This window comes from Dermochelys coriacea, chromosome 7, assembly GCF_009764565.3.
Source record: "Dermochelys coriacea isolate rDerCor1 chromosome 7, rDerCor1.pri.v4, whole genome shotgun sequence".
Lineage (NCBI taxonomy): Eukaryota > Metazoa > Chordata > Testudines > Dermochelyidae > Dermochelys > Dermochelys coriacea.
The window spans coordinates 9,001,246-9,029,245 of NC_050074.1; the positions used below are offsets into that span (position 1 = coordinate 9,001,246).

At 38.1% G+C, this 28,000-nt stretch overlaps 1 protein-coding gene and 1 long non-coding RNA gene across 7 annotated transcripts; one reads left to right on the forward strand and one right to left on the reverse strand.

Moving 5' to 3' along the window:
* Positions 1-877: 877 nt before the first annotated feature.
* Positions 878-27,979, reverse strand: UBA3 (ubiquitin like modifier activating enzyme 3). Of its 6 annotated transcripts, XM_038408499.2 has the most exons (18): positions 24,476-24,676; positions 24,290-24,331; positions 21,742-21,862; positions 19,844-19,924; positions 17,573-17,655; positions 15,786-15,866; positions 14,453-14,496; positions 14,104-14,168; positions 7,554-7,709; positions 7,330-7,432; positions 5,423-5,536; positions 5,103-5,156; positions 4,585-4,621; positions 4,432-4,513; positions 3,049-3,149; positions 2,850-2,913; positions 2,678-2,732; positions 878-1,726 (listed from the first exon to the last, which is right to left on the reverse strand). In XM_038408499.2, the coding sequence occupies exons 1-18, from the start codon at positions 24,493-24,495 to the stop codon at positions 1,638-1,640; spliced, it is 1,392 nt and encodes a 463-aa protein (XP_038264427.1). In that variant the 5' UTR covers positions 24,496-24,676; the 3' UTR covers positions 878-1,637. The 6 variants fall into 6 exon arrangements, with proteins under 6 accessions (XP_038264427.1, XP_043375367.1, XP_043375368.1 ...); XM_043519432.1 differs by lacking the exons at positions 24,290-24,331; positions 24,476-24,676 and adding an exon at positions 27,960-27,979; XM_043519433.1 differs by lacking the exon at positions 19,844-19,924 and having other exon boundaries at positions 24,476-24,627.
* LOC122461144 lies at positions 25,275-26,703 on the forward strand. The gene is made up of 3 exons (XR_006282904.1): positions 25,275-25,548; positions 25,683-25,968; positions 26,170-26,703. It is a non-coding gene; the product is annotated as an uncharacterized LOC122461144 (long non-coding RNA).
* Positions 27,980-28,000: the final 21 nt, after the last annotated feature.

Here is a 28,000-nt window from a genome sequence, read left to right on the forward strand (position 1 = left end):
AGTCTTTATAGTTCTAAGAATGACATACTATTCAAAGTAATTTACTCAAATGGCTAAAAATATTTCTCCTCTTTTGACTACAACTTATCAAAACTCGTAAAGATTTATGAAATTTTTCATCTAAGTTCCATATTTAAAAATATTTCAGCCAGCTTTAATTTTAATGTTTAAAATGGTTTTAAATGCAACCATATTTTGCAAGATATGTTCATGTCAGTGTTTTCAGTGTGTAAGTTCTTTCTACTTAGAAACATAGAATATCAGAGCTGGAAGGGACCCTAGTCCAAACTCCTGCTCTCAAAGCAGGACCAATCCCCAACTAAATCATCACAGCCAAGGCTTTGTCAAGCCTGACCTTGAAAACCACTAAGGAAGGAGATTCCACCACCTTCCTAGGTAACCCATTCCAGTACTTCACCACCCTCCTAGTGAAATTTTTTCCCCTAATATCCAACCTAAACAAAATGCATCCGATGAAGTGAGCTGTAGCTCACGAAAGCTTATGCTCTAATAAATTTGTTAGTCTCTAAGGTGCCACAAGTACTCCTTTTCTTTTTGCGAATACAGACTAACACGGCTGCTACTCTGAAATATGTATCTGATACATCTCTAAAATCTGGGATGGGAGAAAATGTTTTAAAGAAGAGAAAGGGAGGTATGTATCAAATAAAACAACAGATTTCAGATCCATTTGAGTTAATTTGTGCACAAATGACTCTCTCTCTCTCTCTCTCTCTCTCTCAGCTTTTGTACTGGTTATAGTAACAGAAACAGCTCTTTTAATTGACAAAGTGATACCACATCATCTTATGTTTTTGCCTCTCTTACTTACGGTCACATATTGTCCTGAATTCCCATTGACATACTGCAGAACAAGTTATCTTTATATTTTTATTAATAAATACCTTGAGAGCATCAATGATAAACATAACTCAACAATCCTGAACATCAGTGAACTTTTGACTGAACTACTGTGCATAGTAATCGCTAATCCACTGCAAATATAAACATGAAAAATACTTTGTTTTCATGCACAGATGTTCATTTAATTTAATTACATTGTCTTTCCATATTTTGTAAACAAATTGAATTAACTCTTTGCAATACTTAATATCCGTTTAGCAGGTCAATAAAAATGAGTATTAAATAAAGGAGGAAACATACAATGCTTATTTTACTCTACTGCCCACAGGTTTTAATATAAGATTCAGCAAATGTATATGGGTTCTAAAATTTAATTTAAAATCATCATGGTTCTCCTTAAAGGATATTCTTTTGTAGATGTGGGTGTTCAAACGCAAGCAGAGAACAACTCCTTTGACCACCATAAAATGTCCAAGTGTAGGAAGGAGTGTTGGCATTATTTTAACAATATCAACACATAAACCGAAAAAAATCATCACTGTACATCTAGTTCTGTACATTAAGGAGTATTTATACAAATACCATCCACCAAATATTGGCTTCTAAGGACAGTTCTAAAATAAGAGTGATTCACCTGGGATAATCTAACTTCCAGCAAGGCTAGTACTTAAAAGGGACATTTTAGGTTACTCTGAACATCCACATAGAGCACAACATGTTTTACATGGTGTGCAGAATTCTCTCACTGTATGTGCAGATTAATGAGGCTTAAATTAAGTAGTAAAATGAAGCTTGAACAGCATAGTCTGTGGTGTAGTTACATCAGCAACTGCAAGTTCCTGACCATCCACGAGCCCCAACTCTGAAATAAGGGGGGAAAAAAGAAAAGAAGGTTGTATGCAATAGATCTGTGCTTAATAAAAAAGCAACTGAGTTACAGTTCTACAAAGGCTTAAACAAAAGAAAAATCAGAATTCAGTTATATGTAATTCATTAGCTATAATAACCTCAGTGTTAATTCAACCAAAAAGATGACTAGCAGAAGATATTTGTCAAGAACAAAGAAAAAGCAGGTTTCATAGCATCCTTTGCTGACTCAAATATTTTTTCTAATGACATCTGCCCAAATAATGAATGCTATTAAAGGAGTTGGTGCTCATCTCCAAAATAGTTTTAAGGACAAGGCTGACTGTATGTAAAGGGGTTAACCATATTCTACTGCAGGAATTAGTGAGTGAGGAGGTGGGTTATTACCCTCTTATAGGTTTATAGTATTAGTGTTTGTGAATTAGAAGAGAATATAAAATGAAGAGCAGCAGAACAGGAAGAGTGGAGGGGATGTAAGGAGAGGGTAACCGAGAAAAGTTCTCTACTCCCTCCGTCTTCTGCAATTTGTTTTTTCTTTCCATGGCTAACTGCATTGAAAATCCTGTTCTGTGGTAGGTAATCCCTACAGTTCCTCCTTCAAGAAAATCCCAATTTAACCATTAAGGGAGAGGAATGGGGAATAATAATCCCAGAAAAAAAAAAAAATCAATCAAATCCATTCATTTTATGACAATCCAGCAATCTGCATATTTGCACATATCTTAAAATTACTTAGATACAAACCTAGCTCTCTAAAATTAGTCACATACTAATTTTATTTAATTTATATATAATTTTAAAGATTTGTTGCTTAAAGTGCTATTATTGCAAACATGCAATCTGTTATACAGAGGCATTAAACAAAATAGCACTAAAACTCGTCAGTAATCATATCTCTGATTTATATGTATGTCTTGATATTCTGTGTGACTCAATTAGGCAATACCTTTCAGTGTCTTAGAAAGATTTGGCCTTGTTCGTTCTTCAATTGAAGCTACCGTCTGTAAAATCAATCAATCAATCAATCCATCAATAAACCAACTTTTTTTTTTTAAATTAAATCAAGCCAAACAAATGAAAATGAGTTAACTAAGCAAAAGCAAGCAGGTACTAATCACCTGTAAATAGAGTGTTTTATTCCCTCCATATACAGTTGCTGTGATTGCTGGAGATTTCATTTGCCTGTATGAAAAACATGAAAGTAAAATATGATAGCTTTCAGGATAAAATGCAGTTTGAAAAATCTAATTTTAACATGCTGCAAACTTCAAATTTCTAAAAACTAAATCAAAGAAATCAGAATAGTTGCACACTTACAACGAAGCATTATTTGTCAAATAATCCAAGACCTCCTGCAGTTTAGCTGATGGAGGGAACTCTATATTTTGAGGGAGTTGGCTGCAGGCGGGACAATTCTCCTACAAAAAAAAAAAAAAAAAAAGTGTAGTAATCAAGCTTATACTAATATACTTTTTCAAATATACTTATATCAGTATCAGTAATTATTCAAAATGTAGATCTTCGTTATTACAATTATTTGCAAAATTTATAAACGCATGGATCTAGCAAAATTAATGCTGCTGTGAAGATTAAGTACCCAATCCAATATTCTGTGAAGTCAATGGGAACCTTTTCATCAACTTCAAAGGGCTCTGAATCAGGTTGTTAGTCACTAACATACAACAATATATATAAAAAGGTGCAGTCAATCAGTATTTTGTTTGGTTTAAAGTTTAGGGTTAATCCTGTATGTTACTGAATTAACTATGTTGTCCTAACCTCTTAATGCCAACAGTTGCTGTTGGTGTCCTTAAGGCTATGTACTTTGTTCTGTGAATTATGATTCTTGATGTCAGAGGGTTAATATTTCCTTGAGCCTGCTTTCCAGGCTCAGCTACTGTTTTCCTCCAGCTATATTAGCAAAAACAATTGCCAGAGTTAGGGATTTAGTCACCTGGCTCACCTTTCTAAACAGGGATTGCTACTTTAAACACTTGATGCAGCAACAATGCCAACACAGATAGCTGGTGGAGAATCCTTCCTGCATGTGGAACTTCTTCCCCCGCTCACTGAGAAATTTTGGCTCAACAGATATAAATATGTCTTAAATAAGGCATCAGTGTTTTGTATTTATTTTATGATGGTTATTGGTAATTTGATGTGATAGGTGGATCCCAGGCCTACCCCAACTATCAAATACTCCTCTTTCTAATGCAGTTGTTGCTGGACTGCTTGGCCCCAGTACAGTAACACTGCTGATCACTGAGGATCTGGAGAAACAATGGAAAGATTTCTTCCCATAGTTACAGCACAGTGTCCAGGGTTGTCTAGTACACTTGCCATATCCCAGATATCTGAGGTACCCCCAGATCAGCAACAACTGACCTTAATTTACTCCCCTTGAAAGCTGAATAGTCACCCTGCTCTCTATGAATCTAGAACATCACTATCTACTAGGCCAACCTTCCCCTCAAAAATATCCTGTATACTCATCAGGCTACTACTCCATGGGAAAGAAGTTAGATATATTGTTACTTCTATTTTTAAATATTTGGGAGATATTTAGATACTACAGTGGTGGGGAACAGACACTGAATTTTAAGTTCAGCAAATAAGTAAACAGCTGCTTTTGTAACAGGTGCTATAAAAATCAGGAAACAACCCAGCCAGCCCAAGAGGTTCTTCTGTAATAGCACTAACCTTTCTTTCAGCTTCAAATGTATATGTGTATAATCCATCTACATCATTGAACACCAAGTAGTTATTAAGAGGAATGTATGCACTGCAATGAGAAATGTGTTAATGTTTATACAAATAAGTTTGTTAAAAATATTTATATTAAAAACAAATTACCTTGTGGCTATTTTAAAAACTTCAGTGGCGCATACAGCTGGAAAAGGAAAAAAAAAACCAGTTGCTTTGTTCTCAATCTCAAAATATATCCAAACACACAATCAAAATGCCTATAGATTGAAAGGTTTCTCAGAGACTTAGCTGGTAGTACTATACACTAATAGGTGGACTTAGTACTCAACTGAGACCGTCTTGGAGATCTGCACTGTACTTTTTTATCTTTACATTTTTGAGGTGGCGGTGCAACCTCCAAAATGTTTGCTTACTCTCAAGTCACAAAGTACTCAGAATTATGCAAGATCATGCGTAGCAGTCATGTAGAGAAAATGGTATAATAAAGGGAAAAACTAACTAACTAGAAAATCCCTCATGACCCACTCTTACCCTCCAGTCTTCAACAGCTGCCTCATGAAAAAGCTCATTACCCCTAATAAAGGGCAAAGTGAGGGAAATTTGTACTCAGATGCCTGGGAACCTTCTAATGAAAGCCAAAGCTTTTCCTTTCAGCATTACTGTACCTGCAATGACTGCATTTGTAGAAGCTACAGCTGGAATGATCCGCTTAACAACCCCTGCAAAGACAAAACATACAGCATTAAGCCTTTTCCAAAATAGTTTCCCCATATAAAGGGCTATGTTACCCAAAATTTGTGGTTGTTTTGAGGCAGCACATTATTCACTAAGTCACTTTACACACTTTCCTATAGCGTCCATCACTGTAGTATCTAAATGCTATTGAAGTACCTTGGTATTTTTCTTGGAATTTATTGTTGCCATTTGCAAGAGGTTACTGTCCACACACACACTCACCGAAGTGCCAACTACTGCACTCTCTTACCTTGAGTAAGTCTGTATGTAACACCCTTAATATTGAATTGTGATGCTCTTTCTAAAGACTGTTGGTAAATCCATTGTATATGATCAGGGTCATCTCCATCCAAAGGAACACTCTCTACAGGAAAATTAAAGATATACAGACAAATTTATCTAAATTCATAATGGCTCTTCATCAACATTACTTTTTTTGTCTACAAATTCTAAATTTGTTTTAATTCACTAGGCTTGGTGAGAATTAGCACGGTTTTGGAAGTGGTGTTGGCAAAATAATTTTAGTTATTAAAACTAATTTCCATACATTTTATGAGCCCTGATGCATAATTTATAAAATCTGCAAGGTCATGACATGGACGGCCATGACAGGGTGCATAGGGGTGTCATGGGCAGAGAACTACATTGTGGGGTGGGGGAAGAATAGAACAGGGAGGGCTGGAGTGAACAGAAAGGGGAAAAAACCTATGTGGTAAGGTGAATCTGGTCTGGGGAGGATAAGGAATCCATTTACTAGCCTGGAGAGAAATCTCTCCAGTTCAGTCCATTCTATATGGCCAATTCCCTCCAGGGGAATTGCCAGGAGACAGTATCTTGGGCGGGGGAGAGGAAGGGGGCATCCCTCCAAAGCTAACAAGTTCTGGAGAATTTAATATTTGAGATTTACTCAATGCCTTTTTAAACCCCTAAAGGAAACTCACAGGATTAAAACATTATTAAGCTAGAAATATCTACCATTTAGCTTAAAAGACAAAAGGTATGATAATCAGTCTATTAACAAACATCGGGTAGTTGCATTAGATTGCTTCTCAATGATGGGCATTACACGAAGATAAAACTGTCTGATTTTTGTTTATTCTGTGGATAGTGGCCAGGGGGCAGAGTTAATGTTAACTAACCGTAAATGTGCATTTTCATACTCACCAATATTAATTTTTAAATGTAACTTTAAATGTACCGTTTTGTTACTGGAGGGAAAAAACCCCTTGCATATTCTCAAGAATTGAGACCATATAATATTTTTAAGGGCAATGTTAAGATTAGTAGACCAAATATTAGAACTACTTCTTTTATTAAATAATTACATGGACATTGCAAGATTTGCATCTCTCTTCAAACCCCCTGATAGTTTCAATACTCACCCCCCCCCCAAGAAGCATGCAAACATAAGCAATCAAACGCAGCAGCAAATTTATAGGTATACACAGGGGAAACAAAAGTTTGGCAAAAATATTTAAGCTTTCAAGGGTTTATTATGAATGGCAAATAAATGCCAGTTTTAAAAATTATGATACACTTTACAGTGATATAGTATTAAATTCAAAGAATCTAAATAACCATTCAAAGTCAGTAAACCACTGTCACAGACTAAATTTACTATTACTGTAATAAGCAATGAAAACTATAAGCTACCATAACATGAATCAGTACAGTAACAATTATTCAGCATAATAAAGGGGCATTTCTCAATGGAACCATTCACATGACAAATTCAGTCTGAAATTATACATCTGTGTATTTACGTTAGTAACAGACAGTTTCATTATTGGCTTCTAACAATCACGTCTGTTCTTTTTTCTGCTGATGGCACTTGTGGATTAGTAAAAAAGAGAATAAGCAACATGTGATGAACAAGAGATCAATAACTGTTTATTCAACATGATCAATCTATTGTTTTCTTTCTAATGCAGTTGTAAAATATTTGCTTCAGGCTGAAAACTGACACATAGGATTTTAATCCAAGAGTGAAGTTTGGCCAGTGGTTGTTGGTAAAATAAAGTGCAAAATTAAAACAAACTGTTTACTGAATCAAAGTATGATTTTACATCTCTTACTTTGCTGTAAGTGTTTTGATTATTTAAGTCACATTAGTTCATTGATTTTAAAAAATAAAATAAAATGCAGTGTACTGATTACCTCCAAAAGGATGTTCCTTGGGCCACTGCAATATCCTGACATATTCAATACAATGTTCTGGCAGCCTGGGCATAGATGCAATAGTACACATGGGAAAATTGATCTGATGAGGAAAGATCATAAAATGATTTAACATATATTCTGTGCGGGAGAGAAGAGGAAGGAGAAGGGATAAGTGGCAGAAAAGGAACACACAGGGGAAAGAAATCAATGCTTTTAGTTACCTGAGGTGGATAAAGTTCAAGTGTGCATTCAATACAAGCTGTCATTCCAGGAATAATCACACGAGCGTTTCCTTTAAAACCTTCTGTTCCTCCATCTATCAAAGGTATGATGGAACTTGGATCCAGCATGCCATCTTCATAGTTTAAAAATGACATCTGTTAAAATTACAAGTTTGTACAAGTTGCATAAAAAATACCTGATCCAAAAAGCTCCTTCTAAATCATCTATTACTTAAAGATATAATACAACATGACATGCTAAGAAATATTCAGTACTGTAATTATAATAATCTGTACATCCTCCCACTTTTATATTTGTTATTAGATACATAAGACTTAAACCTCAATTTCATTTCTCATGGAATGTTGTTCCTACAGTCAAGTAGAACAGCAATGTTATTAAACCCGCAGAATTTTTTTTTTTTTTTTAAAAGCACCCACCATTATATCTGACCAAAATACAAACTAGCCTGTTATTGATGCTTAGATATAAATATTTCATAGTATGTACTGTATACTGTACAGACATCAATGGAATATGCAGACCAAGATTCCTTCCTTATAAGTCCCATAAACTGTATTATGCCTAAATACTTAGCACTTTACATCTACAAAGCGCAATACAAACATCAGCCAGACCACCCTCCCAAAACGTATGTGGAGGTAGGTACATAATTTATCACCCTATTGTACAGTTGAGGAAACAGACATAGAAAGCTTATGTATGGTAGGTAACTGAGCCATTTCAAGGTTAAACATAACAGCTAAACATTTCTAGTAGTTTATTTCTGAGATAGTTCAGTGTGTGTTCACAACTGAATCTGCTTTGATAAAGTAGGTATAGTCTGCTCACACACTTAATTTCCTCCGTTACTGTCAAGATCCATAGAATCACAGGCCTTTTTAAGCAAGTGGTGTTTAATAAAGAAAAGGGCTACAACTATGAACACAAACAGGCTTTCACCTACAGCAGTTCCAGTTTTGTCACCTTTGTTTACAAGGAACCACACTCTGCTTAAAAGTCTATTTTGCAGATATCTAGAATACACTGCAAATCCACATAATGCAATTTTATCAATTGACTAGCTTTTGCTCAGCTCCCTATTTTCAAACTCCCCACAAGCCAAACATCCATCAACAGTACAATGTCCAACATCTACTCAAGGATCCTAATGAAGCCGTGAAATACATGCAAGGATCACATATATAATCTCGGTATCCTCTCAGACAACATGGACATTTTCTGGAGTGGTATTCGTAATGCTATATTACATTCTGCTGCTGGAAAAATCAGTTTCAGACATTTGAACAAGAATCCTTGGCTTTCTCAGGACATTGCATCCACATTCATGCCTAGCTCAGGTGGCTGCCATCTTTTATTGACTGAAGTATTTTTGGACCATGACATGTCCAATCACTTGTGAAACAGGGTTGTGCAAAAAACCAGCAATGAGGAACAGTGGCTAGAACATCTTTAATGAAGGAGACTCTGTGTGTGTGTGTGTGTGTGTGTGTGTGTGTGTGTGTGTGTCTCTCTCTCTCTCTCTCTCTCTCTCACTGGAGCTCATACCAACACACAAGTTCCAATCCACTCAAAGAGAAATCCACTTTCCTTGTGAAAGTTGGCATCTGTGGGCAACCACTGCTCACTGAGACCCATGGGGGATTTGGAAAGTCCATAAAAGGGGGCCTTTGTGCTGAAGGTGTGTACCACAAAAGATAAGTTTTACAGGGGAATGTGATCAAAATAAGTGTCCCCAAAATTAGATTTCCTGAGATAGCTTTCCACCAACTGCATTAGAGCTATAGATGGCACCATTCTGTGTCCACTCAAGCAACATAAGAGGATATTGAGTGAAAAAAGCTACTGACCTCACGGTAACACAAGCCCTGGTGGATCATACAAACATACTGTTCAGCGTTAGGCTGGCCTGACAAAGTACATGACTGAGCTAATTTTCAAGAATTCTAGACTGCTCTGGAACATACAAAAATGCAGTCTTTTTGCCCTACGCCATAGACAAAAATTGTGTCTGCCCCAATTGTGATCCTGGGGGAGAGCGTGGCTATCTTATGAAAGTTTACCTTGATTACTACATAGTGACAGGTGTTACTTCAACTACTTGGTTCAGCAAAGCCAGAACGGCTGCAGCCTTAAGGCAAGATGGAGACACCTCTGGAAGAGACATTACACTGCTACCGAATAGGTCATCTGCTCACTTATTTTGCCTTTATGAAAGCAAACAGGAAATGTTCATTAGTGAGTGGATAGAGCAGGCAGATGCAGATTTGGCATTGCACCAGCCAGACCCAGATGCTTTGGTTAAGGATATCACAAAGCTGCCAGTAAGCAACATGCTAATATTAGGGATGCCCTCTGCTAGTATTCTGCAAGTGAAGCAAATGGGAATGACAATGATGATAGTTATAATCACAGTCAATTTACTTCTTACACTAGTAACAGTTAATCAATGCTTTTCGATGGTGAGCTTGAGAGGGGATATAACTCCACTAAATCACTTGTACATGAAACAAAGTCATCTCACACAATATATATTTTAAAACAAGTTTTATTCAACTATAAACAACTGAACATGTGCAAGGGCAAAGACAGCCACCATGTGTTTGCACAGTGCCCAAAATCAGAGATCAAAACAACAAATAAGGGGTGGGAAGAAGAAAGTGGGCAGGTAGTAGAACTACAGATGGTGATGCTGGAAATTTGCTGAGGTCTAGGCTGTCACCACCGTCCTGTTGGAAGGCAAGCCAGGAAGTGAGAAACTGAGAGTAGGTATTCCAGGGCAGCAGGAACACTCATGAAGCATCACTGCTAGAGGGGTATCTGCTAGAATAAGCCTGGCGGTAGACACAGTCAGGCTGAGAATGTCAGGCATTCATTTTTTTAAAAAAGGCTCACCCTATTCCCCATCATCTGCCATGGAATGTTGCTCTATTTCCAGCCAGTTTATTTCCTTATCATGTTCCATATAGTTTTGCAGTTTCTGATCCTTCTCCTCCTACACTGTCAGATTTCACACTCTAAGCTCTTCTCAATAAACAGCTAAATTTGTCAAGCTCACTTCTTCTGTCATCTCCTCTTCTTTGGCTCCAGCAATCAGGCTCCCTCTGTAACTCAGAGAAGCTATCAATCCTTGATCTCTTCTTATAACAGTTGTTGAGCTGATCTTAACATTACACTCCTTTGTTCTTGCTAACGTATGCTGTCTCCTCCACTTTCTAATAGCAACTTTTGAAAAAGAAATGAAAAACAACAGGGTTAACAGGGATATTTAATTTCTCTTAATCTGTCTCACTGGCAGCTGCCCACCACTAAAATAGGGAGAACTAAAATTTGAAGCAAGTGTCCTTTTTTCAAGAATAGAGGTAACTTTTGCCACTTTTGTGAGGAGAATAAGGGGGTATTCAATTTAGCATGGGGTCTTACACACATTTACTGTTAAATCCACTGGTGAACACTGTGGTTCTGTATTTCCTGAAATCAAAGTTCCTAGGTTACCTCAATAAAACGTGAATTAGTTTTTCAAGTTGATCATCAGTGGCGAGACCCTAGTTTAGGGAGGAGTCATGGAAGGCCAGTTTGCTAACAATCTCATTGCTGAGCTACAGGAGTGAACAACAGAGTATTTTACTACTCTAACATCCAGAGATTGGAGAAAACTGTTTTAGCTACAGTCTATCAGCATTATTTACATAATCTGGTCCTATTGGACAGGTATTAGACTGATCCACTCAGGTCATGATGTCTACTAGCTACAAGATAGAGTAAGTGGATTTGGCTTTAATACCATCAATGGGTGTTTGAAACTTTCACTTTAATATTTTTTTCATTATATTTTAGTGCTATTATACGGGGCACAGTACTCAAGGGGAAGCATGGGATCACTGGAACTTCTATGCAATATGACAACATAAGTTGGAGTTGTTGTAGCCATGTTGGTCCCAGGATATTAGAGAGACAAGGTAGGTGAGGTAATATCTTATTAAACCAAATACTTGGTCCAATAAAAGATATTGCCTCAACAAACTTGTCTCTCTACCAGCAGAAAGAGCAAAAAGAGGGTTCTGGCAAAGGCAGGATTTGGCTACAAGAATGACGGTGGGGCGAGGAGACTGTGAAGGGCAGCATGCGCCATCGTATTTTGGGGGGAGAAAGGGAAGAAAAATATCAGTCTTTTGACCAAACAGCACTCGTAGGAAGGGCTCAATACTATTCTCACTTGCTCCCCATGGATGTGGAAAGAGTGAAGACTTCCAGCCTTAATGGCCGCAGCATCCATCCACACAAAAACAGCGATGAATCACTAACATATGGACCACATTTCTCTCAACTCAAGCATACAGTTAAGTTATAAACAAACACTACACCTTACCTGGAGAGTCTGCTCCTTCCTCTATTCCAACACTTAACTGAGATCTACAACAGCAGATCCATAAAGTCCAGGTTCATGACCTGCCAGTCCAATTTCTGCTTATCAATTCACTTCTCCTGCCCCACCAGGATGCTGCTCCGTTGTCCAATGACATGGGAGGCTCAGTGAATGCCTTGGGCCCAAGACTATGTTTTAACATGTTATAGACAGGGAAAGGTTTGCCTTCCTTCGATAGACATTCGTGTGTTGTTCTTGATCCAAATGAACCACACTTTCACGTTCTTAATTTTATCCCAGTACTGCTTTGCATTATGCCTTATTCTAAGCTTGACCAGATGCTATGACATGTGGCATAAACAAAAGTGTCCTGGAATGAGAATCTGCTCAGAATGGATCCCCTCATCACTCCAGATATTGAGAGCAGCCCTAACACATTTGGCTCAGACCAGCAAGCCGCACAATCATAGGGAAACTGTTGCTGAAGGAATTTCCAAACCAAATGCAGAAGATAGCTAGTACAAGAACATAGTGATTGCAAAGAAGTGAATGATTACAAGGTAAGTGTTTTCCTATGGCAGGTGAACGTAGAGCATTATATACAGGTATAAAACTTCATGTAGGATTGCCATGGTATGCACTGAGAATGGGACACAAATGCCAAGGAGTCCTTGTCTAGAGAGATCACTGAAGGATGAGCAAGAGCACTGTGGAATTGTGTTGGGAGGACTGATAAACTAGTGCAGCTGTAGATATCTCAGGTTTACACAGGTAATGAAATGGTGCTGTTAAAGGCTCATATAATGTACTGAAGATGGTGCAATTAGACTCATACGGGATAGCTTGCCAAATTCTAAGGGGTGTGGCTGCAGACACACAGTTATGCATATGCCAAGTGCCATAATTTGTTCTGAGGTCTGGAGAGATTAAGTGAGTTATCAAAATGTTACACAACAAATCAGTGGTAGAGATAGGACTTAAATTTAGGAAACCTTGGTTCCCAGTCCCATGCTCAAGTCCACTAGACCTTGCTGCCTCAAAGGCATTATCTTAACTCAAGGAAGCCCCATACTAACAAAGAATTAGCTTTTGGGGACCAAATCCTGCTTGCTGTACACAACTTCTGTGATTACTCATGTTTACAAAGAGCAGGATGTGCCCTTAATATATTATTTTTACCTGGTACCACTAGAAAGCCATTGGAAAAAATCACAGTTGTCTCATTCATGTACTATTAAGTGCATAGTCCCCAAAATAAAGTGTCAGAAATTTTTTGTTTTGTTTTTAAAGAATTTAAGAATAAAATCCAAAGTAATACAATACAAAAAACTCACAGGAGCAAGAAAATTCAAAGAAACAGAGGCATCTCTATCTTTAATTCATCCCACTGAGGCAATGAACAAACACCAACAGCAAGGAATAAAGTGGTCAGTAGTAATGGAAAAACAGTTTAACCTGAATTCCCTTATTTATATTAGTTTAAAATTAGATCCTGCTTTTACTTATTTGTTTTGAAGTAAACGTAATGATCACTAAAGATATTGGATTGACAGCCCAAAAGACAGAACTCTGTTTATTCACAGAGCACATTAGCACAGGCAGAAGCAAGGAAAACTTCTCCATGCTGCCAGTCACTGTATCTCAACGCTGGCCTAGATGGACCAGTTTTAGGTGTGAAAAGAGAGAGCTAAGTCTCTATGCTCATTTAATCCATGGCCCTTCAGAATGCAAAAAAAGGACCAAACTAGTGCCAATTATACTTGTGGATTTGAGATGCACATAGCTGTCCAGCAGGAACTGGAACTCATGACATGTAAGACACTCGAGAAAAAAGGATGAACTGGTTTTAGTGGCATTAAAATCCATTCATCGTTTACATGTAAGCCGACGTTTTTCACAAAATGTAATAGAATGGTATACATTTCATCATGATCCACAAGGAGTTAGAGATTTAACATCTTGCATCAAAATAAAAAAATATACTCAAATATGAAATAACGGAAAATGTACGTCTTTACTATTATCTTAACCAGTTTCACAATTTTATTTTAACACCATTTGTTCCATACTACTGCTATATGTTGCACAAAGCTGTTTACATTTCACTATCTATACTCAAATGATAATGATTAACTTTAGAAAGATTAAAATAAAGTCTTTACCAGCATGCCATTTATCCATCTTCTTGCAATTATAGAGTCCAGACCACATACAATAATATGAAATTCTAGAAGAAAAAAATGTTATTTAAAATTTCAATGCGTTTTCCTTTAAATAATCAATATATTTTATTTACGCAACAGGAATAAAGTTAAGTTAACTGTGCTATGTAGTTTATAAGAAAGTTTCACTTTAAAAGTTCTGGCTTTTAGTGAATAGTATTTTCTGCTCACTTGAAAGAAACAATTAAAAAGCGAACCCCTCAACTGACTCAACCAAAAAATGGCAAACAACTACAGTGCTTTCCCAAAGCACAAGTGGAGAATTTGTATATTTGCAAATGCTACTTACGTCGATAGAAAGTTTCATCCATATCCTGAATTTTTTTAAAATGTCTGAATGTATATGCAGTAAAGGAATATTATGGTAATTAGTACTTTTATAGTATTATAACCAAATCTAGGTTAACAAATACAAAATCAATAAATCAAAAGACCCAATGATGTATCAGTATCATTTTATATAGCACCCTATTAATATTTATATTAAAGTAGTGATCAGAAGCCTCACAATTCCTGGAAATTTTTGGACTAAAGTTTGGACTATGAAATCATCGGCTATGAAGACAACAGTAGCAGCCCCTCCGGAGAGTGCTGTCTAGTCTCTTCACCCTCATATTACTCTGAAGGTGATGAGGAACATGATCTGAGCTTAAGTACGTAGAAGAGCTGTGAAAGAAAGGGAATCTGGAGAAGACCTCAGACAGCAATGAAGTTGAATTAGGAGTTCCCTGATCCCAGGATCAATCCAGGATCACAGTTAGGGATACATGGAAAAGGGGAGCAGGGGAGAATTCCCTGTTGAAAACCAAAGAAGAAGATAAAAAGAGGAGGAGACAAGAGTCTGTACGAGACAAATCAGACCGGTGAATAAAAAGGTGGCACAAAGAGACAGGCTGGACACCAGAAATGACATCACTTTAGGTCCAAGAGTCAATGCTGGTGCAGTGCTGGTCACAGTGCCAAGAGCAGCCATAGTCTAAAAAGGTCCACAGCAACACAGAGCCTCAACTACCTTAATAATAATAAAACTAAAATAAAAATAAAAAAAAATAAAACTATAATAATAAATAAAAACATTAAGCTTGCCAAAAAGGGGGCCAGTGGGAGTAACAATGGATTCTGCCAAGTTTCAGCTTGCTGCCTATTAAGATCAGAAGAAACTGAGTGGTGGGTAGAGGTGTGTCCCTTTACACACCCTGACCAGAGTGCAGAAGGATATAACCACAGAAGGTTTAACTACAACACATATGGCTATCTATCTATAAATAACTGGTGGGCCCAGGAGGTTCCATGCTGGCCACGCTCCTTTTACATTTTTCAGATATATTTCATTCTAGTTGATGAAGACGTTTATATTTATCACAGATTCTTACTACATACTGTAAGGAATAACACAATACATACACCAAAAATTACTTCTATGCCCATGTACACTTCCGCTGTTCTGCAAGATAATGCCACAGTGAGCAAGAACTTAAGCCATCAGTCCAATTAGTAAGTTATTTTTTGAACAAATGAAAAGAAGTGAAGTTAGATTATTTAAAAATTAAATAGCCTGACCACATACAGCAATCTTAAAAACACAATTAACTTCAATGGCTATTACTTCTCTAAAAGGATACGGTACAACAGCACAATTAGGAATTCGGTTGTTCAGAAATTCTGCTGCAACCTCTGCTTTAGGTCGTCCAACATCTTTGGGTCTGAAAAAAAAAATGCTTTTAAAATTCTGATTCTAATAGCAATCATTAACCTTTGAGAATTCACGTCTTACAAATGATTTATACACGATTAAATATTACTGTAGGAGAATCTAATAACAGATACTATTAAGGAGTACTCCTGTAATTTGTTAAATGTTTTTTACTTATAACCTTCAGATATGAGACTAAACACATTTAAAGATCTTCATAACAGCTGCTGATACAAAATTTTTGAAAAACTGGTGGATATTTTATTTTATTAGGAAGGAAAGTGGTATTTGTGAAGCTAATACTTTAATATGTATAATTTCTTCTATAGTATTACTTATTCCATTATCTTAGGCATCAGTGAATTAATTGATACTTATGTATTACTTGTTAACAGCTTTATTCTGCTTAATTGAAAAAGAAAAGCACCATACTTGTACCCAATAGAAAACTCTTTTTTGTATGCTTAATTTAAGAAGGTATTAAACCAGAAGTCTGGGGTCAAAGTCTACTCTCAATTAGTCATGTGCAACTCCCACCAAGAGCAACTGAGGACAGAACTAATAAAATGTATTTCCCCCCCATCACTGGAGGGGTCTTAATGGGCAACTTCACCTCGAATGGTCCCTTGAAGTGTTCACTACTTATGCAAAACAATCTGTTCCACCTTGTATTTAGCTGTGGCAGTCCGAGTACATTTCCCAGACCTGAAGAAGACATCTGTGTAAGCTTGAAAGCTTGTCTCTCTCACCAATAGAAGATGTTACCTCACCTACCTGGGCTCTCTAGAACAATCAGAACACATGAGGCTAGATCTTGGTCCTGAGATATTTAGAAAAGCTAACTTGACTTGTTACATTTAATTTGCTGTAGACATTGATCAAGACTACAACTAACAATATTTCAATTAGAACTTTGTTCAGAAAATTGTACAGTTAATTTGAGAAGCTCACTACAAGTCTCTAGGCACTATACGCATTAATGTTTTCTATATTTTCTACCATGCCAGCTATGGCCACAATTGATTAGATTTTATTTTATTTTTTAATCTTGGAAAGCCACCAGATTTCCTCATAGAAATTACAGATGGAAGACTTTCCTACCTAGATACTCTAGTCTCTCCCTCAACCAATTCAAGACTGTTTTCTACAGGACATGCTCTAATAATTTACTTTTATGTATAGAGGATATTTGGAAGTGTGCTGTCAAGAAAATCCCAACAATAACTTTTATACTTTTTAAAATAGTATTCAACATTTATCCATGCCTGCAATAAGATATTTAAGAAAGCATTCAAAGTTGTGAATAGGCAAGATTAAGATGCTTGCTATAGAGGCTAATATTTACAGTAATTATCATCTTGCATATATTACCCAACATCTTTTAAGAGATGAGGGACTCTAATCTCCACTCACTGTCTTGCATCTTTTTTAGCCATTGAAACCTGTGAAAACGGAGTTCAACCTGGCTGTAAAACACTACCAAATGAGAACAGTAAGAATTTTAGATTCACTTTGCATAGGTGCAAGACACTATAAAAGGTGCAAGGCAGTACAGAATCAGGCCCCCCGGTTTAGTTAAGAATGAGCATTCTCTTGATATGAAAAGCTAGTAAGCAATGTTGATGACATTCTACTGGACTAAACAGATACACAATCTAAACATTTGCCTTTTGCTTTCAAATCTAAGAATATTTAAATGATGAAAATATTACTTACCGAAACAAAAATTGCCTATTCAGATTAGAAACATCTATCGTATCCATGTCAATAACATGGATTTGTCTAAAACCAGACAATGCCTGTGGAAATAAAGTGAAGCTTATAAGAGGAAGTGAGATCTTTATAGCTCTTCAATAAAACATTCCAAGTGCTAAAGGGTTCATAAAAAGCCAGCAACTGAAGGAATCTCTAAATGTGTTCAACTCCATACACAGATTGGCAAATGGACATAAATAACATGCAACCGGTTGACTTTTTTTCCTGCAATAAACATTCTAATGTTAAACTAACTAAAAAAAAGTGCAAGATGTCACAGATGTAGCCGGTGTATTCTGTAGTACTAAGGCTATGTCTACACTAGCACTTTTGTCAATCTGGGGTGTGAAAAACATACCCCCTGACCAACATAAGTTTTACTGACAGAAGCGCCAACATAGTCACCACCACTTGTTGGGGGTGGTTTAATGATACTGACAGAAGAGAGGTCTCCCATCGGCATAGAGCAGTTACATGGGAGACCTTACAGTGGCTCAGCTGCAGCGGTACAACTGTGCCACTGCAAGGTCTTTAGTGTAGACATAGCCTAACACTTCACGCTTTAGGGACAGTTCATTTTAAAATTGGTTTTGCAAGAGTATGATGAGAAAGTATCGGAAATATTAGTATTGTAATGCTTATGTGATAAGTGACTAGACATATACATTATAATGTATATTACATGCATTTTATGTAAGTAATAAATTTGAATTTAAGTGCAGTCATTTTCTGGTTAAAATACTTATTACAAAAGCTGGTATTTGGAAAAACTGGGTTAAATACATTAGAAATGGTGGAACTAAGTTTTGAATTTAGGACACTTAAGATGAAGGAGACATTCACACTTAGCTGGTGTTGTTTTGTTTTAGCCCATCTTACTGCAATACAAGGAAGATGGTAATATGCTGATTTACAGTATGAATGGTACCTGCACAACCACAGGGGACAGAATTTTTTTAAATAAGGTCAGACTTTGCAAAAGAGTAAACTCTGCAGTACCATCTTAATCTACTTATCCCTCGCCTATGTGGTTCAGAAATGTTCAGGCAGAAAGTTAACTCCAATGCAATTTTAAATACTTTTAACAATCATTTCTGAGTTAAGATAAATGCAGATTGGGACTTTCCATAACTGTGCTCAAATCACAGCTGACAATAACCATGAAGAACTTATAGTCAATACTGAAGTACAACCAGAAGTGCAAAATCACCTCATTATTTGACACAACTCAGCAGGCTTAATCTCTCTGCCACTGATGATCTGCCCAATCCTGTTGCTAGTCCAGCCCATTCTCAGTAATGACAAATAGTACTACAGCACAATAAATGTCTACAAAATTATTGTGGGGCTGATCCAATAGTTTAATGATAGTGCCCGAACACTATCACACAGAAGACTTGTCTGAATTGCAGTAAAAAGAATTGAAATGCTATGGAGACAAGCACACTGCCTCAGAGGAAGAAAATGCCTTGTGTTACTGGACAGCAACCCTCCTGACATAATTATGGGTTCCAAGAAGATTTCAGTTCAGTCCCATAAACCAGCAAGGATAATGGGCCGCAACATGGCCTCTCAAAAATAAGCAACCATCAAGCAGAATAGGTAAAATCTGAAGAATCTGATGAAGAACCTTGTCCTCCCATTTCTTATAGGAATAATATTCAATATTCTCACACATATGAAACACTTATTATTTGACATCCAAAAATGAACACCAAGAAGCCATATTACAAGTATTAACTCAAATAATACTGTATTCAAAGCACTAATTAATTAAACAGAAATCAAAATCTATTTTTTTTAAAGTAAAAGCATGTGTTCTTAGGCAGCAGTAGCTAGTGAGAATTTAACAGTGGATATCTGTGTGCTGCATGTTCATCTTGTTTCACTGGATGATGCTCAGTTGTCATTTTAAGTTCCTCCAAAAGTCTAAAGAAAATTAAGTTAGATTTTAAATTGAACCATGAATATTTATTTAACATACTTAAACAGTGTTTTGTATCAGCTGACTATTTCACTTGCTACCGTGAATTTGATTTGAGATTAACTTGAAACTACAGCACTTTCCAGAGCAAAGAAACTGGCAGGACAACACTTAAGCTACCATCTTGCAAACACTTGCACACAAGAATAAGATGACAGAGCAAAAAAAAAACAGTCAAAGTGAATGAATAATCTCCTGAGGAAAGGAGTAGAATTCCAAGAAACAAAGAGGAAAATCAAAGTAATTACCAGATTTTTCAGGAGTTCACATCCTAATCCTCCTGCTCCAATAACTAGAACTTTACATGTGTTTAACAAAAAGTCGAGAGGCTGTAAAGAATGAAAAAGGATATTAATACGTTGAATAGGAGAAAACTAAGATTTCCCTATTGCATCACAAAACATATGATTAACTTACAACTTCTAAGCACCTAAAACACTTTTCTTTGATCTTGAACTTTAACAGTTGTTTGGTCCACACAATTCTTATACTTTGACTAACTTTAGTAAAAGATGTCTGCTGATTTCAATATTTCCTTCATTTTTCCTATTTTATTTTGCTTGTGAAATAAGCAATGTGCCCGCCATCTTCTCTGTCAGACACAAAATAATTAATTTGAAGATATTACAGTTCCTTTCTCCCGCTGAAAAGGTTTGCTGCCACACAATACAAAATGAAAGTAAACTCAGAGACAGAAAATATTTTTGGCCTAAAGGGTAGTGAAATACTTGCAGTATTGGATAATTGCTCTCTATGGACTATTCCACCAGATATTTATCTTGAACTGGAAACTGATGGAACAGAACACTAATGAGAAAAAGGAATAAAACAAATATTCTTGATAACAAACAAGAATAAACTGTGAAATGCACTGAAAAAAGGAGAGAGAAAAACAAAAATAAATGAAAAACAGAAAACCTCTTAAAAAGAACACCTCGAGAAAAGTTTTTGTTTTGTTTTTTAACATAAAGCTAGAGTGCATTAAAAATAGGGATGACAAAAGCACAGGCTGACAATCCAGAATAAAATGAAAAGGAAGAAAAGAGGTAAGAGAAGAATTTTTATAAAGTGAAAAATCAATGTAGGAAAAACAATGAGAAATGATCAGGTGAAAAGGAACTAGGAAACTGTTCATAAAGAAAAAAGGGGGAGCAATAGAGAGAGGAGGGAACAAAAATTAGTGGGGAAAAAAGCAAAATAAATCAAAAGTACTCACTTATTTTGCTATTTACTTTTTAATTTTTTGTAATTGCCAAGGCTAGCTTATACATATCAGAATTGATATGAGTGTGACACATGGACTCATATCAGCAGTTCAAATAGTTATCCCACCTTCAATTATTGAATTTTGTTCATTCCCATTAAAAATCTCCTCCCTTCCCAATACCAGTAGAACCTCAGGAATTACAAACACCAGAGTTACGAACTGACCAGTCAACCACACATCTCATTTGGTACTCAATCAGGCAGCAGCAGCGACAACAACAACAAAAAACCCCACAAATACAATACACTACTGTGTTAAACAAACTACTAAAGAAATAAAGGGAAACTTTAAAAAAAGATTTGACAAGGTAATGAAACTGTTTCTGTGCTTGTTTCATTTAAATTAAGATGGCTAAAAGCAGCCTTTTTCTTCTGAATTTTAAAGTTTCAAAGCTGTATTAAATCAATGTTCAGCTGTAAACTTTTGAAAGAACCAGAATGTTTTGTTCAGAGTTACAAACAACCTTCATTCCCGAGGTGCTTGCAACTCTGAGGTTCAACTGTACTATGACTACTTATGATTAGCTTAATTCCTTGTTTATCTGGGAGATAATTTCTTACTGCACCCAAAATTACTTAAAACCAGTAGAAAGTTACTATTTTCCAGTTAAAACTTCAGGAAATAGCCCACATGCACTGTACAATTTATGCATATATTACTGAGAAAGCTTGTAGCTGTCAAAGAAGTGTGAAAATGTAGACGTCTATTTACAACACTGTCCTTTATTCTAAAATCATACAATTCAATTGATTCACTTTAAACACACACATGCATTTTTAGTTATCTTGCATTGCTGGATGGTACACCAATAAATGTGTGTTCACATTAGTTTTCAACACAACACTACAAACATTTTTATTTAAAATAAACGTTTCTCACTTGAGTGCCTGGCTCGAAATCAGGGTGTGTGAATGGTCCAGATCGCTCGAGGAACTTCTTTACATGGTTCCAGCGACCTTCCCAGTCTCCAGTGTCCCCACACCCACCATCAACAGCCATTCTGCACAGAACATAGTAAATTCAGCTGCAAAAATCAGTAAAGAAAATGCCATACCTCTACAGCTTGTTTTCCATCAGTTGTGCTAAAAGAAAACCAAACTATGGTCTAATCCTGAAAACATGTCCACATCTGTTAAGTTTACTCCTGTTCTGGTTAAGCACATGTGTAAATGTTGGCAGGACTGTGGCAGCTAGAAAGTATTTTTGAAACTACAGAGTAATACTGTTAACTACACACCAAAGTCAAAGACAAATATACCCTTAAAAATAATCTGGCTAATTACCTATAATCAGCTAAAGGTGACCTGGAAAGAAAAAGTGAGTGCGCTCTTGTTGTTGTTGTTGGTTTCTGATGTACAAAGAATGCCTGAAAGAGTTTTTTCTCAGCTCTTTTCCTTAGAAATATCAGGAATGTCAAAGTATTCCTGTATTTCTTTCCTTTGTCGGACTGCTTAGGTGAGTCAGATAGGCATATTAGGTGCTCTCAGCACTTAGCAGGGGTGGAGAGTTAACAGTTTCCCTTCCATGCATTTTAAAAAGGCATTAACAAAAATGCCAACTAGGGTTAACTCCACTGTAATTTTATTTGATGCATTTTTTTAAAATAAGCTATAACCCTGCAAAAGACTTTCTATAATTTGGAAACAAAAACTTGTCGTAAATAAGGTGTTAAAAAAACCCACCCTCAAACTGGATTTGTCTGAATATTTCACAAGCTGTCAATATTTTGACTATTTTTAGACATCATCCCTGGGGGGTAACTATCAATTCTATGGAGTTACACCAGTTACTAATTTATGAAGGGCTTAATAATAAGTACTACAGCACAAAAATCTCTTTTGTAATTGAAACTTGCTTCACTTTCTTCTGCCATAAGTACAATTCACACTCCGCTGGCTCTTGGATCTATGGATCCTCCTGTTGTACATTGGTTCTTAGCATGTATGGCTACTGCAGAAATGCAAATCGCATAGATGTTTTTAACTTATTTTATTTGCACCACAAACATGAATCTGTATCCTTTGTACTGTAATTTAAAAGTTCTGCTGGAAATAAGTGTAGAGCTGTGCTTGGTGGCATTAATAGCTGATTTTTTTGCTTTTTTACACAGAATCTAAAATGTATCCATTATCCAACTGTACTTTTTTCTTTGGGGGGAGGAGAGAGAAGAGGACTATATTGTTCTTAATTTACAGTTAACTGTAGGCAGCAAGATTTAGTTTCGAGTTAGACATTTTGGAGACCTGCCAAATCTATTGTTTGAAGTGAGGTGTTATTTATTCCTTTTTAAAGTCTTCATTTTTGCAGCACCCTGGCATTAGCAATTCTCTGTGTAATTACATTTTTATTAAGGATCTTAAAATGTATTTCAATGAACTGTTTCAATTTCTCATTTTTAATTTTCAATGTCATTTTAATTAGCACTGTATCACAGTCCTTATGATGTCCCAGGTCCCACACACTTTCCTTCTCCCTCCCAGTTCCCAAAGCTCCATGCTTCTAAGGAGCCCTGTCATCAGCATGCACCCAATATGCCCAAGAACCTCTGTGACCCCATCCCAAACATATACATGCAATGCCTGTGAGCCTACCTCCTAGGCTAAGTAGCTACATCTGTTCTGTGATCTTTAGGGAGAGGGTTGCAAGCAGAGGGAAGGATACAGCTTGAGGGTTCCCACATGTTACTTCTTGGGGAGTGAGGGGAGGTGCAGAGAGTCTGGGGTTTTAATAAGCAAAGGCAGCTCTTCTGTAGCCTGGATCTTTAACTCTCAGCAGCCAAAACAGCCACCACCTCAGGCCTCTGCCCAGCCTCTCCCAGCACTGCCAGGCCATACTCATGCCAAGCTTCCAGCACCCCAAGCACCAGCCCCCTCTCCGCAGGAGATTCCTCTTCTCCAATCCAGTGCCCAAGCCCTTTAACACCCAGGAGCCCCCACTAACCCATCCCATAGCAGCTTCCTCCAGTCCCATAGCTCCACCTCCTGCCAGCCTGCCTCGCAGTGCCCCATCCCGCAGCAGCTTCCTCCCACCCCATTCTACAGACGCCAACTTGTGCCTGCTGCCCCCTCAACCCTAGCGCACTACACCAGGCCCAGCAGGCTCCCAAAGCCCCAGTATCCAAATCCCGACACCCCGCCCAATAACCCACCTGCTCGTAACGGCCCCACCCCTCCCCCCTCAGGCCCCACACTAACCCACCCGCCAGCTCCACCCGACCTGCCCTCGCACTAACCCATCCCGCAGCAACTTCCTCCGGCCCCCCTTTCCCCAGCCTCGCACTAGCCACCCGCCCCGCCGCCCCCGCACTAGCCCCCTCCCTCCCAGGCAGGCCTGACGCTACCCCAGCAGCCCGGCCCTACCCGCCCCGCCCCGCCCCGCCGAGGCCCCCACCACCGCACTAGGCCCCGCCGCCCGGCCCCACACTAACCCATCCGCCAGCAGCTCCTCTATCCTCCTTCTTTTCTTCTCCCTAAAAGAGAGAGAATAAAAGAAGGGTCAGTCTCGCGCTACCGAGCCCGGGGGGAGGGAGGCCGGGGCCCACCGAGCCCCGAGGGGAGGGGGGACCCCACACACACACACAGAGACAGACAGAGAGAGAGCGAGAGCTACTTACGGCTCCTCGCCATCCGCCATATTTCCCTCTGCTTCCCACAATGCCCCGCCGCCAAACCGCCGCGGCCCTTCGGGCCGAGCCGGCCAACGGCAGCGCAGCGCCTCTATGGGCGCAGCTCAGCTAGAGCGCCAAGACGGGGGGGGGAAGGCCATAGAGAGCAGCTGGGAGGAGAGAGCGCCCCACCCGGCGTGCTCCGGCGAGGCGACGTGCTTCGTGGGCGGGGGGCGCGCGCACGACACGTGGTTCCAATAGAGGACGAGCGTAGAAGCAATCTCCCCAGCAATGACGTAGGCAAGGGACCCCCCCCCCCCCCCGGCCGGGCTTCTCAAGCCATCTCATGGGCGGGACCCGCAGGTGTTTTTTGTTCCCCAATGTGCGCGCAGACCCGCAGCCGGTGGCTCGCGGACCGCCTCTTTGAGTAGCCCTGCTCTAAGGGGCTCCACAACCTTAACCTGCCCCTATAGAACTCATCCCTCTAGCCACAGTGCAGGGGATAGTCCCCTATAGGTCACCACAGGGCCAGCATCCCGGGCCAAAGCCCACTGCACATCTCGCTTTATTGCCAAACTGTAGGGCATAGGTCTCCGCAAAACATCCCTCCTTGCCAAAATGAAGGGTATAAGCAGATTTCAGAGTAGCAGCCGTGTTAGTCTGTATTCGCAAAAAGAAAAGGAGGACTTGTGGCACCTTAGAGACTAACAAATTTATTAGAGCATAAGCTTTCGTGAGCTACAGTGAGCTGTAGCTCACGAAAGCTTATGCTCTAATAAATTTGTTAGTCTCTAAGGTATAAGCAGAGTTCACTCCATAATACAAGGTGTAGCCCTATACAATTCCCCTTCACACATAGGCAGTTCTCTGATCTGATTTCCGAAAGCCACTATTTATGCCCATAATGCATAGGAGGCCCTATCACTCAGCCTTACATCAATAATGCAGTGTATAAGAGTCTATAACTCACTCCTACAGTCACAACAACGGAGAGCATAGGCTGATGAAAGCTGGAGTTTCCTCTGAAATTCATATGTACCATTTCTATACAGGCTTGAGGGATCACTGTCAAGCTCTGAGAGGTTTCAGAGTAGCAGCCGTGTTAGTCTGTATTTGCAAAAAGAAAAGGAGGACTTGTGGCACCTTAGAGACTAACAAATTTATTTGAGCATAAGCTTTCGTGAGCTACAGCTCACTTCATCGGATGCTCTGAGAGATTCACAATCTGTGTTCACTGCACTTTGAACTCCTACAGCCTCATGGAGTAACAGACCAGATTTCAAAACGGCCTCTTGCCTATTTATTGCAGAGCAATAATCATACAGCCATCTGGCCAGCACATCTTATTTATGTATTTTAGTTTTAGTTTTTTTCTTTTTCTTTTTTTTTTATTAGGAGAAGTGTGAAGGTGGTACCAATTTTAGAAAAGCTGAGGAATCCAGGATGGCTTGGGCATGTGAAAAGAAGACTGGAAGAATATATGGGAAACGGTATTAATTTAGGTTTCAGAGTAGCAGCCGTGTTAGTCTGGATTCGCAAAAAGAAAAGGAGTACTTGTGGAACCTTAGAGACTAACAAATTTATTAGAGCATAAGCTTTTCATCGGATGAAGTGAGCTGTAGCTCACGAAAGCTTATGCTCTAATAAATTCGTTAGTCTCTAAGGTGCCACAAGTACTCCTTTTCTTTTTGGTATTCATTTAGAAGTAGGAGAGTAAGAGAAGTGTTGGAAAAGAACTAGATGGATTGATGTCATACAAAATAATTTGATTAGCTGTGGAGTTATGAAGCACTGCTTCTAGACAGGCTGGAATGAAGAAGGACTTGAATAGCCAACCCCATATAGATAGGACTAAGGCGAGAAGAAGAAGAAGAAGAAGAAGAAATGTATGTTTTATCTTATCAGTGTTATCTGTAATTGGCCTTCTGCCTGAACAGAGGCTGGTATGGACAATCTCATAAACACTAATGGATTGAGTAACAACATATATGAGTAGTCCCATTGTATCCAATGTGCGTCAAGTTACTTACTCCTATTAGTTTTTGTAATATTGATGCCTAGGTGGTATAGGGAGGTTTCTGTGAGGTTAAATGGAATGGGGAATGATAGGATGTTTTTGCAGTTCACTTCCGTCCATTAGAATTTAGGGTGATGGAGAGAAGTTTTCCATTCCTTTCATCCCACAGCAAAAAGGAGAGGGAATGATATGGTCCAAAGACTGCAAACACAACATATGTGAAAAGAAAAGGAGTACTTGTGGCACCAAAGAGACTAACAACTTTATTTGAGCATAAGCTTTCGTGAGCTACAGCTCACTTCATCGGATGTACCATATGTGGAAAGTAATCTGAGCGACATTGCACAATCCCCTTTGACAACTACATCCTGCCAGGTAGAAGCACACACGGATCATTGATAAATTTAAAATAAGAATTAGTGAACACAATGTAGGCATCATTATTGTTGAAACCAGGGCTAAAGTGAGGCCTGATCCAACTCCCATTAAAGTCAATGGAAGTGGGATTAAGCTCAAAAAGAACAAGATAACTCTAAGATACCCTTCCCCATTCAAAATGATTAATCTGTATTTCTTGCTGGGTATTACATTGATTGACTGCTGCTCTGCATTTTATGTAGCTACTTACACTACTATTCTGATTTAATACATGGATTTTGCACTCATTTTGCAATAACCGTGGGTTGTGCCCTTAGTGCATGCTTTATTATTTCTCCTAACAAGACCAGATGGAATCGGCCTTTGCTGATGTACTGATGGCTGGAATTGGCCATCATCATTACCTGAGTCACATTGACTTCAAACACACTTCTGCAACATCCGATGAAGTGAGCCGTAGCTCACGAAAGCTTATGCTCAAATAAATTTGTTAGTCTCTAAAGTGCCACAAGTACTCCTTTTCTTTTTACGACTAGTTTAGAATTCATGAAGTGATTTCCATTAAAATAGTATGTTAATTTCAATGTTGATGGCTACAGTTTATTGAACACAGGGAACAAGCATGTGGCAGTGGCCTGTATGTGCTATAAAACATCAGATGCAGGGGTGTAAAATATTTTATGAAAAATCATAAGCATTTCACATCTTACATTAATTTGATTCCACATTTGCTTTATATGTATGTATCTGATCCTTTGTAAAAATTTTGTGTCAATTTAAATTATATATATATATATATATATATATATATACACACACACACACTAGTATATACTATACTCCCCATGTGGTAAGTACAATAATGTACACAATAAGCCCTTAAAAATAAATAAATAAATAAATAAAAATATAAATAAATATAATAATTATAAAATAATATAAAAATAAATAAAAAATAAGGTTTTTTCCACCAAATGCAGCCGATGAAGTGAGCTGTAGCTGACGAAAGCTTATGCTCTAATAAATTTGTTAGTCTCTAAGGTGCCACGAGTCCTGCTTTTCTTTTTACAATAAGCCCTAGACTCTTAATCATCTGACCTGATTGTAGATTTCTCCTGGGGTTGATGAGCCGTCAAAAG

Excerpts from the sequence above, each read along its gene's own strand:
- UBA3 (XM_038408499.2), bottom strand. The coding sequence starts at position 24,495 with ATGGCGGATGGCGAGGAGCC. Across the intron at positions 24,332-24,475 it reads ATGGCGGATGGCGAGGAGCC|GGAGAAGAAAAGAAGGAGGA; the intron begins GTAAGTAGCTCT and ends TCTCTCTTTTAG. Across the intron at positions 5,157-5,422 it reads TACATACAGACTTACTCAAG|GGGTTGTTAAGCGGATCATT; the intron begins GTAAGAGAGTGC and ends TTGTCTTTGCAG.